Below are 11583 nucleotides of genomic sequence, written 5' to 3'. Positions count from 1 at the left end.
ATGACGTATCCACGAGCAGAGTGGGTACTTCGCCCCGCACCGGAGCCGCCCCCGACTGTAGATTCCCACCCGGGACCCTTCCCTATTGAGTCAGGTTTTGCGGTCGGAGTCCGCACCTTTGGGGGTGGTACTGTCACGCCCTGACCATAGAGAGCTGTTTATTCTCTATGTTGGTTAGGTCGGGGTGTGATTAAGGGTGTGTTATCTAGGGGAATTATATATCTATGTTGGCCTGGTATGATCCCCAATCAGAGGCAGCTGTTTGTCGTTGTCTCTGATTGGGGATCATATTTAGGTAGCCATTTCCCCATTGTGCTTTGTGGGATCTTGTCTAGGCATAGTTGCCTGTGTGCACTATTTTGAGCTTCACTTTTCGTTTGTTCGCTTTATTGTTTTTTTCCCTTTGAGTTTTCTATTCCAAATAAAAGGATGGAAACATACCACGCTGCGCCTTGGTCCAATCATTATGACGAGCGTGACAGATAAGCTGTTGAAAAGCTGTTGAAAAATTATTACACAGTTCTAACAACTCACTTAACTATTCCTGAGATACTCACCTTCTAGAAATAATTTGAATATCAAATGAATGTGCTAATTTTGATGGCAGCCATTTTTTTAAGAGCCAGGAAGATAAAGTTTTCAAGGGCACACATCCTGCACATGTGGTATCTTTGAAAAGCCCAGAATGTCCTCTCAACGGGAAAACATGACTTAATACAGTGGCTTTTATATCCTCAGAGATACGGTCCAAGAACTGATGTCCACTAGAGAAGACAAAAATGAATTGCTGGGTCTCAGGAGGATAAATATAGACCAGAAATGCTTTATGCATCTCTGCAGCCTGGTCTCATAGACTGGACATGACATAGTAAATGTAAATCCAGGACACTAAAATTAGTATGATGTGTTGCGTTTGGTATAGTTACATAAGACACAATGTTACTTAAGGCAAAAACAACAGGTGGGTTGTTAGTCGGGTTGGGTGTATAAAGAGAACATCTAGCAACCCAAAGGTTGTGTGTTGGAATCTCATCACGGACAACTTCATCGAATGATCTACTTTGCAACTACTTGCTACCTTTTAGATACTTTCCAACTACTAGCATGATAGCTAACCCTTTAACCTAACTCCTAACCTTAACTCTAACCCTAACCCATAACCCCTAGCCTAGCTAACATTAGCGTTAGCCACCTAGCTAACGGTAGCCACAACAAATTTGAATTCGTAACATATCATACGTTTTGCTCATTGTACAAATTGCATTTCATAACATATTGTACTAATTGAATTTCATAACATATCATACGAATTGCAATTCGTAACATATCATTTTAAATGGATGATGGACATCCACAAATTAACACATACTATATTAAACATAGCATATCATACTAATTGGAGTGTATTGGCTTTACATTTACTATGTTACATCTATCCCTGAGTCCAGGTTGGTCCCTGAGGTCACATGAGTTCAATTAGTCACAAGGATTAGTCTCTGRGAGAACCTTGCGGAACCAGCAATCCAAATGGGAAACAGTTAAATCTTTAAAATATGTGAGGCTGCATTGTGCTCTTGCTGATGATTTTTACTTGAAGGATTGCAAATATTTTACAGTATGCCAGCAAACAGACTGGTCAAAATGAAATCAGCCCTGAAAACATTTTCAAATGTGCCCTATATTGTGGAGGCTCCAACAGAATGTCATCTACAGTATAAGTACATTATATACCATACATGTAAGTGCTTTAAAGCACCAAGTTGAAACAATATCAAATMATTTTCCATGCCCCTGTTTGGGTAAAAAGCTAAGGGATGGGGCTGGAGAAATGGAACCACTCTCAAATTCATAGACAGAGGTATGCAAGGACTGACCATCCATGATATTCAAATGATAGTTTTAACCATGTTTTCAGTCTGTATAGTGTTAGTTTACATGTCCTTTGTTTACAAACATTGGAGTAAAACAACCTTATATTTTGGGTTCTGATGGGGTACAACGGTTGCACTAAGCTCATGAAGCATTTATAAGTTATATTCTTCAAGAATCAATGGGCACATGTAATTAATTTACGTAGCAATGAATGTAGCAACTGCAGATTGCCCCTTTAAGTATATTGTGCAGCAAATATTACTGAAATGACAGATTCATTAAATATTTGAAAATTATAGCACCTGAAGGTTGCCACAGGAATAGAATTGTATAGGTCCACATATGTCGCCATCTAGTGAGATAGATGCTGTACTGTACAGAATGCCACTGAGCAGGAGATTATCATCTACTGTCAATGGGTCATCAGTACCCATTTGCAACATTCTTGTAATGTATTGTTATTCGTGTCAGTGTTAAGGTGAGCGATGTACAACTGTTCACTGTTCATTGGACTAATCCGCATTTGATAGTCTACTATTCATGTGCAGATGTACACATCTCATCAACCATGATGTGACCAGACTGCGTAGAGTGCATCACACATGGCATGTCTCAACCTGCTTCTACAACTTGTTGTTTTTGGGGGGAAGTGAGTAGTTTATTCAGTCCATACATATTTTCCCATACAGTGCAAAATCAAATATATAACCTCGTTCTCCAGATGCCTGACAACTCTGTCCGGTAATGGTGTTTTACTAAGTAGACCTACTTCTAATGCAGCCTACTAAAACCAGCCCCGGCTTCCTCATTGACATCTTTATAGTRCCCATGGGGCTGATTTTATAATGATGTGGCATGTGTGTATTATTGTGTCAGTGTGAATTAAGTAATTCACAAGATGTTCCCATCTTTGCTTTTAGGGTCTTTTGTGTGTTTTTGTGAAAGGGCCTCTGCTTTCTATAAAAGGGTCCCTCTTCATAATTGAATAATGTCTCTGTCCATTAACAACTGCACACCTCAATGATAAACCTTTCTCTGTACATAATAGCAGCTGTAAATGCCTCTGCCCATACATTTTGGATCAATTATGTCTGTTTTTATCTACATGCATTAGGCCTAAGTAATTACACTGTGCCTCTTTGAGTGTGTTTTTGACCATTACTGCATTATGACGGATTGAAATGTGAATTTATTTTTGGAACATCCAGGCATGTCCTTCTCCCTGCTTGGTTTACAGAGCATATCTAATGTGTCAGTCAGTATACATGTGTTGCTATGGAGTTTTCATGTGTTGCCCAGTCTCTTTAYTCAATACAACATGTTATCAGTTCATCTTGACTTTAGGATCATAAATGTGTCAAGACCAGGCAGAGTTGATATGGTCATGTACTTCACATCTGAGGAGGGGTACGTTTGTTTGGTAACCAGGGCTGAGGAACACAGAACACACAGCCTTACTAGCTCTACTAGGTCTTCCCAGTTCTACACAGTCCAGATAATCAGCTTCCCAGTTAACAACACCAGCCTTAACTTCCAACTATGGGTGTCTACAATCTCCTCTGTCTACTGCTCCTAACATCTTTTTTACAGCTTCACATTTTGACCGGTGAGTTCATTAAGAACTATCTATAACATACATCTTTGAAATCAAATTTCATTGGTCACATACACATGGTTAGCAGATGTTATTGCAAGTGTAGCGAAATGCTTGTAAAAGTTTCCTAAGGACTAGAAGCGAGGTAGCCCTCTCTGTCGACGCCATCTTACATCTTGCGYCAGTTGGAAATGTCGAATATCGAAGTATCAAAGTATGGAGGAATGGGTACTCGGGCTGGTGAAAATGTGGAAGTGTCTTCATGAATCTATTCCGATGGACAAGCTGTAGATGGACATCATAACTAAAAGCCCACCTTTCTCTATCAATTGAAAATAGGACTTCCGAAACAAGTTGAGACTATTACATTTTGTATATGTAGTGGAGATGTACCATGGAACCTGATTTTATACTGCCACAGTTGTACAATGTTGTGAAGTCAAAAGTCTGATGAGATACACTTCAAATGCTTGCAACCAAATTGATCAAGTGCTCTTATTAATTCATCTTATTCTGTGCTGTTCATGGTCCAAAGGAGCGTGTGTTTCCATAGCGACTGGTGAGTTACCTGTGTTTGTTGTCAGTAAAGGAGTTTGTGTCTAACTGTGTCTGCAGTGCTCCCCAGTGCACTGCTGTGTGCTTAAGTAATTCATCTTGTATTTCTAATACCATTGAATAAATATAATTTATTAATCCCCCTGTCTCGCTCTTTCTCCCTGTACAGTAGTCTATTACACCATGTATTTTATGCCAGTATATCAGTAGCTATGCCCTACTACACTACATATTTCTATTCTGTGCAGTGGTGTATTCTGGTACTGGTACTCCCTGTATTTAGCTCAATTCTTGTGTATTTTATTTTACTCCTTGTGTAAGTTACTATTTAATTTTGTATTATCTTTTAAACTCTGCATAATTGGGAAAGGTTTGTAAACAAGTATTTCACTGTAAAGTCTACACCAGTTGTATTTGGCAGATGTGATAAATACAATGTGATTTGATTTGGACAGGAGCTCTGAATGTTCTGTTTAGATTTTAGAGCTGCGTGGACTGTGCTGTGGCTCCCTCTAGGGTTCATAGGCCTCCCTGCCTCCATGTCTGTATCGGAGAGCACCCGTCCCAGGAGTGTGGTGGTGGAGTTTCAGGTGCAGAGCTCCAGTCTTCTCCCCACAGTCAACATCCTCTCTGTCAACCCAGAGTTAGCAGTGTTTGAGACGCCCATCGTCAACCCTACTAACGTCTCTGGTATCTTCAATGTCCAGGTCGGAACAGCCAATTTTGTCAAATATCAGTTCTCAGGTATCTTTATTGTCATCTGCTTTTTATACTGATGAAGACGTACATTTTTTTTGACATTCTAACCTAACCCCAGCTTCATGTCCACAGCCCGGCTCAACCCTAGTCTCAACCCTAACCCCAGCTTCATGTCCACAGCCCGGCTCAACCCTAGTCTCAANCCTAACCCCAGCTTCATGTCCACAGCCCGGCTCAACCCTAGTCTCAACCCTAACCCCAGCTTCATGTCCACAGCCCGGCTCAACCCTAGTCTCAACCCTAACCCCAGCTTCATGTCCACAGGCCCGGCTCAACCCTTAGTCTCAACCCTAAAACCCCCCCCCAAAGGGGGGCTTTTGTCAATTTGTCCACAGCCCGGCTCAACCCTAGTCTCAACCCTAACCCCAGCTTCATGTCCACATCCCAGCTCAACCATAACCCTAGCCTCAGCTACAACTACAACCCTAAGCCTCAACCACAACATGTCCAGATCCCAGTTCAACCCTGACCTCTGTTTTGCACATGAACAAATGAGACATTAGTAAAGATAAATGTTTTGCATCTAATATGGTGTACATGTGTAGATAGTGTTGAGCGGTTCTCTGGACTATGAGAAGGCCAGCATGGTGAGTGTTCGTCTGGGCCTGGTCACCTCATCAGGCCATGCAGAGCAGACCTTCCATATCAGGGTGGTGGATGAGAACAACACGCCACAGTGTGAACCTCTGTTCCAGCTGCCTGGTAACACAACCTCACCTCAACCACTACACATACATTATACACTGTTTACAAGGCTATTACATGTTTATTACGGTGTTATTACTATGTTATAAGGTCAGTGTGTTGTTGAGGGACGTTGTAATGAGTAGATGGTCTGATGGGTGTTTGTGTACAGGAGTTGAGGTTCATGTCCCAGAGAACCTTCCTGTTCCTGTGACTCTCTACACTGTCCTGGCCTCCGACGCAGACCGCAATGACACACTCTCTGTAATAAACACACTACCTCCTCATTACTTTCTGATCTCAGCTGTATTACTGTACCAATACATTGCCTAATCCTATTCAGTATAGGTTTAGACCAAGTGTTGACACCCGTTCTGGTTTGTGGGTTTGTGCTGCAGTTCTCTATCAGTCAGGTCTTGCCCAAATCCTCCAAAGGACAGTTCCACGTCAGTGGAGGCGGCAGCATCATCTCAAGCCAACCATTTGATTACCACACAGGGCCAAGGGTGAGGGTGTGATATTATGTATACCTTTATGTATAAAGACATGTTTTAGAAGTATGTTTTATCAGAATGATTTCCTCCTCGTGTGATGCTGTTGAACAGGAATTGATGCTGTCTGTGGTTGTGAGAGACAAACAGGGGGCTAACTGTACTGGGACAGTCAGGATCAAGGTGCTGAAAGTCTACAACCCTCCTCTGGATCTGCTGTGAGTTCAACGGAATGATGCCTTGCCTTCTTAATGTTTATCTATCACTCCCAGTCCTAAGAGGTTTCATTTATAGGGTTTATGATATATATTGGGTTTATCAGATTTACATGTTAAAGGTGTGGTTAACCCAGATCTCTTGTCAGTCTTGTTTCCCAGGATGTGTCCATCTTTGAGAACCAAGGACCTGAGGATATTGTAGCTATCGTCAGAGCTAACCTCACCATCCCTGATGTACTCTACACTTTTGTAAAAGATTATCCCCATTTCAAGATTGGTAGAGGTTCAGATTTTCTCATTCTTATCTCACCAATATTATGTGATGAAAATCAATGTTTTTATAATATCCTCTATGCATTGAGATGCATAAATGGCTGAATCATAATTTGAGATTTCAACGTGAAACTCAATTTTCTTTGTGTAAATCCTCGACATCAGTGAATAATGATCTGTTCCCTATATACATTTAATTGTTAGGAAACTACTAATATCACTTAAATTGGTACAGGACTCTCACTAACTGGTGCAACAAATATAGCCTCAAAATATGTTCATGAGTGACAAACAACAATACCATGCACCCACTGGTGTTCAAAAGGTTTTTGGTGCTCCAAAAATGAGGTATTATATTGTATTCTGAATTACAGTAAATTACTGGCAGCAATTGGTTACTGTAGAATTTCAGGACATGATTTGTAGAATTCCAAAAATACAGTATTTTACTTTATTCTGTGGTGGTACAGCATTCTCACTCATGGGTGCAACAAATATAGCCTCTTACAAGGCACGCCTTAATATGTTAATGAGCCAGAGACTTGTTACCCGCCCGCATTTTCCCACAATGCACCATAATTAATACCGTAAACACATTTATGGTGTTTTACTGTGCATGTTACAGTATTTTACTGTTGAAATTACATAAAGGTCTTACAATGTGCTGTAACACAAATGTATGGTATTTTACTGTGCATTCTACGGTAATCTACTGTATACAGTTTATACAGTGTCATTTAGTCGATTAATACATCTGCTAACAGTGAATGATTTGCCCCCGAAGTGTTGAACTGTCTCTCTTCCTGTCTCTTATCCTATCAGAGGACGGTATCATCAGAACAGCCTATAACCTAGACCTGGAGGCGGAGCTGGCCCTGGCCCACAGTGTTCTATTGGTCAGAGCCTACAGCGTGGCAGTGGAACGCTCAGCTACCGCCACTGTCACGGTCAACGTTTTGGATCTCAATGAGTTCCCACCCTTCTGCTCCCCCTCAGTGTTTGTGTAAGTAACAGGACTCTACTGGATCACTGGCACATGACTAAAATCAGCCCTATATGTATATCTTTGATAGWTTACATTAGGTCATGTCTATGGCCAGGAGTTTTCCATGACCACGACTATAACTCCCTGGGGTCCAGACCGCAGTGTCCCAAAGGCTGATTCACGGGGGGATTGGCGTAGAGAGGATATAGGGGTGTACGGTGTTAGAGTAATGGTGGTAATTAGGACAAGACAAGCACCATTAAGATGCAGTCTCCACTACAAATGAATGACCACCCAGTCTGTATGACCTACTTCATACCCACCATCATTATCACTATCCGACTACAGCCTAATTATGAATGATGATATGTATTATTGGACAGAAGTTGGAGATAATTGGGTCTGAATTACTGCTTTTAATCAGTGCAGAGAAATCCCATTTGGGTCTGGGATAAGGCTCTTATGCAGTGTGTGACATTAATTATTCTTATACATTTTAGCTAAAATAAAACAGATGTTTATAGAAATGTAGTCTAATAATCTAATTGAATTTAAACAGTTTAATCATTTCACCTTTTCTGTAAATGGTTTTGGAAATGCAAGTAGAACAGCAGTTTGCCAGATTGAACACAGACCGTGTGTCCTGTTGTGTTGTAGGCTGGAGGTGTCAGAGACCATTGAGGTGGGCAGCAGCCTGGGCTCACTGACCTGTGTTGACATTGACGTCAGTAACCAGAGTGTGTCGCTCACACTCGTCGATAACAGATTATCACTGCTCAAATTCCGCGTCAAAGACGGACAGCTCCAGGTAACCATGATAATGATTTAACAATGCATAATATTTGATGTACTATTACTATTCGAGTGTATGTCTTGATAAAGTGAGGGCTCGATTCAATCTGTCTGCCAGGTTAACAACACTCTGAACTACGACTCTGCTGAGATGGCCACCAATAACTTCCAGTATGAGGCCACCATCTTGGCTACGGACGCAGGCACCCCTCCTCTCACATGTCAGTTCACTTTGTGTTGTTCCCTGTGTGTCATGTACACAGTACACCATCATCTAATATATGTGGCAGTTTACTTCGAAGTTATAGGATGGCAGTGTAACACCGTTTCTCTCCGTATCCAGCCCAGGTGCGTGTTCTGGTCAGTGTGACCCCAGTCAATGAACATGATCCAGTGTTTCAGACTTTGTTCTTCAGTGTCCCAGAGGGCACCAGGCCTGGTACGGCAGTGGGGACGGTGATGGCCAGAGACACAGACTGGCCCTTTGGCAACATCCGCTACTCAATCACTACAGGAGACGCCATGTTCACTATTGACCCTGAGGGAGGTGAGGCTACAGCTGAGCACACAGGGATCAGCTTAAGATTCTTAGTTAACATTTAACATCCATAAATAGGCTGCATCTCTCTCTCCAGGGGAGCTGTATCTGGGCGGAGAGCTGGACTTTGAGGAGCAGCAGGTGTATGTAGTGGGGGTTCAGGCTGAGGATTATGAGCAGGATATGGACCGTACCAACCGCAAGAGAAGAACAGTGGACATCACCGTACACGTGGAGGTGAGGAATGGACAGAGAGCTAAAGCACCATTGTACATGTATCTAGTACAGGATAACAGAGTACATACTTTCGGACATTTATCCATATAATACCATAGATTAAAAATGGTTTTGGATGTAAATTGTGAAAACTAATGATTACTCTGTATCCATTCCATCCTCTCTCTTCTCTGTCAGAATGTGAATGATAATGCTCCAGTGTGTGACCCAATCTCCTATGAGTCCACCATCTTCTCCACCTTGTCTAATAAACTCCCCATCCTCTCACTCAGCTGCGCTGATGCAGACAGCGACAGACTAACAGCTACCATCACTAATGGTACACAGTGTGTGTAACTGAGTGTATGTTTCAGTTTACACCAATATTCCCCACCACACTCTCAGGCTAAGTCAGCTAAAGATTTGTTGTTAATCAAAAGTATGTTTCCATATCGGAGCACGTGTGATTTCATTCACGACAGGTGCTGCAGTGGACCGGTTTCTGATGACCGGGTTGAGTCTCGTCTCCAAAAATGTGTTCTCCTACRTGGTGGATGGGGTTTATGACCGCACCATGTTTGAAGTCACCATCTCTGTGTCGGATGGCAGGCATCACACTGAGGCTGTGGCCTACATCTACGTAGTTCCCTGGACCACTACTGTTCCTACTACTACTACTACCACTACAGTAAGATCAGCCTTGTAGAGACATGGTACACACCCCTGTAACACAGCTACTTCATATGAAGGAAAACCTTTCACAACAGGAGACCCATAAGAGACTGTATCATCTCTTTGCTGTCCCTCCTCTAGGCTAAACCACCACACGTGGTCACAGTGATGTCAGACTACTGGGATCCAGAGCCTTGGTTTGTTGCTGTGGTGACGGTTACCGGCATCCTGCTCCTGCTGGTCACAAGTCTGCTCATCAGGGCCATTCTGAGCCGGTGATTTACCMCCCCACACTCACTGACCACCTATGCCCAACTCTCTCGCTCTAGACTCTCTATAAAATAGATAAAAATAAGTCTGAAGTGATGATGTCGAGCAAGGTTGCATAACTGGTCCTTGACAACCTCTGTTCAGTTAATCCGCTCACTGTAGAGTTTACAAGATCTGCTCTCCCATGGAAGCAGCAGGGTTTTCAGCGGGGGTTAGGTTAGTGTAACAGTTCATAATAAGAATTCTATGTTTATGCCTGCAGCGTCTATGGTTGGGGACCAAAAGATGAGCCTGAACCTCCATCAAATAAGACGTGAGTACCATTAGAGAACCAAGTTTTGAATTATAAGCCATTATTAATTGTTATAAACATTTTACCACTAACTCACAACGTACTGTGTAATATGTTATCTGAGCAGGGAAGAGATCGGCAAAATGAACACAGAAGTGAGTCAAAATGGGGCCAGTGAAAATGACCAGGCAAGTTTGGATCAATGGTTTCCAATTCCATCCTGCTGAGAATAAATATGTGAAACAGCATGGGTTTACCTTTGAATGTGTTTCTCCAAGGCCTCACTAGATGGCACCCTCAGTCTGTCTAAAGTCAGCATACAAGACAACCTGCTGGTAGGTGTCCATTGCCTATGGAAACTCTATGGGTTACAGTCAACATTGGGTCCAGGCTTAATAGAGATTTAACGGGTCATTTCTGTTCTCTCAGAGGTTTGATGGGAAGGCACAAGATCCAGGTAAGACAAACCACCAAAATGTTCCAATATTCATATTAAGCTAATCATCTTCTGGAATTTATCAAAACATATGAATTAATCCAATGTTTCGAGGTTTTCAGGCCTAAAATGTGAGAAGTAATTGGAAAACATGTTTTTTTGTTAGTTTCAGGGCGCAGTTACCTGTTCAACTCTTCCAGTGGTGAACGGCGTTGGTTGTAGGGGACGTCCAGTCTAACCATCAACGACCTGCACTGATTTATGTGCTGTTTACACCATCTGTAGCTGAAGAGGATTCATATGATGTGGATTCATATGATGTGTGCGATCAGGCATTTTAGCATAATTGTGATTTCAATTACAGGTCGATTTGAAGTTTGTAAGAGTGATATTGTAAAAGGTACTATTTAATACATAATCATGCTGACATGCTGTGTTGGAGGCCACTCCTTAATTACTATTCCTGTGCGTGTACTCATGTAGTTCAGCATCAACAGTATACCTTATATATACAAAAGTATGTGGGACACCCCTTCAAATGAGTGGATTTGGCTATTTCAGCCACACCCATTGCTGATTGGTGTATAAAATCTAGCACACAGCCATACAATGTCCATGGACACAGATTGGCAGTAGCATGGCCTTACTGAAGAGCTAAGTGACTTTTAATGTGGCACTGTCATAGGATGCCACCTTTCCAACWAGTCAGTTCATCAAATTTCTCCCCTGCTAGAGCTGCCCCAGTCAACTGTAAGTGCTGTTATTGTAAAGTGGAAACGTCTAGGAGCAACAACGGCTCAGCCGSAAAGTGGTAGACCACACAAGCTCACAGAACAGGACCGCTGAATGCTGAAGCACGTAAAAATCGTCAATCCTCGGTTGCAACACTCATTACTGAGTTCCAAACTGCCTCTGGAAGCAACATCAGCACAATAA

At 42.2% G+C, this 11583-nt stretch overlaps 1 protein-coding gene and 2 long non-coding RNA genes across 3 annotated transcripts; all 3 read left to right on the top strand.

The window, feature by feature from the left end:
* Window positions 1-9683, top strand: LOC111974563 (cadherin-related family member 4). Its single transcript, XM_070442861.1, has 13 exons — window positions 1-127; window positions 4538-4728; window positions 5326-5482; window positions 5637-5728; window positions 5863-5970; window positions 6333-6450; window positions 7269-7449; window positions 8089-8239; window positions 8342-8444; window positions 8567-8770; window positions 8859-8998; window positions 9176-9317; window positions 9460-9683. The coding sequence occupies exons 1-13, from the start codon at window positions 1-3 to the stop codon at window positions 9681-9683; spliced, it is 1938 nt and encodes a 645-aa protein (XP_070298962.1).
* Window positions 9684-9796: 113 nt separating this feature from the next.
* On the top strand, window positions 9797-10401 carry LOC111973485 (uncharacterized). Its single transcript, XR_002878590.1, has 3 exons — window positions 9797-9924; window positions 10182-10232; window positions 10339-10401. It is a non-coding gene; the product is annotated as an uncharacterized lncRNA (long non-coding RNA).
* Window positions 10402-10507: 106 nt separating this feature from the next.
* Window positions 10508-11088, top strand: LOC111969500 (uncharacterized). The gene is made up of 3 exons (XR_002877993.2): window positions 10508-10546; window positions 10641-10668; window positions 10814-11088. It is a non-coding gene; the product is annotated as an uncharacterized lncRNA (long non-coding RNA).
* Window positions 11089-11583: the final 495 nt, after the last annotated feature.

The sequence above is a fragment of the Salvelinus sp. IW2-2015 genome, linkage group LG1 (assembly GCF_002910315.2).
Source record: "Salvelinus sp. IW2-2015 linkage group LG1, ASM291031v2, whole genome shotgun sequence".
Taxonomy (NCBI): Eukaryota; Metazoa; Chordata; class Actinopteri; order Salmoniformes; family Salmonidae; genus Salvelinus; species Salvelinus sp. IW2-2015.
The sequence above is the reverse complement of the archived record's forward strand: the minus strand, read 5'-3'. Positions and strand labels throughout refer to the sequence as shown.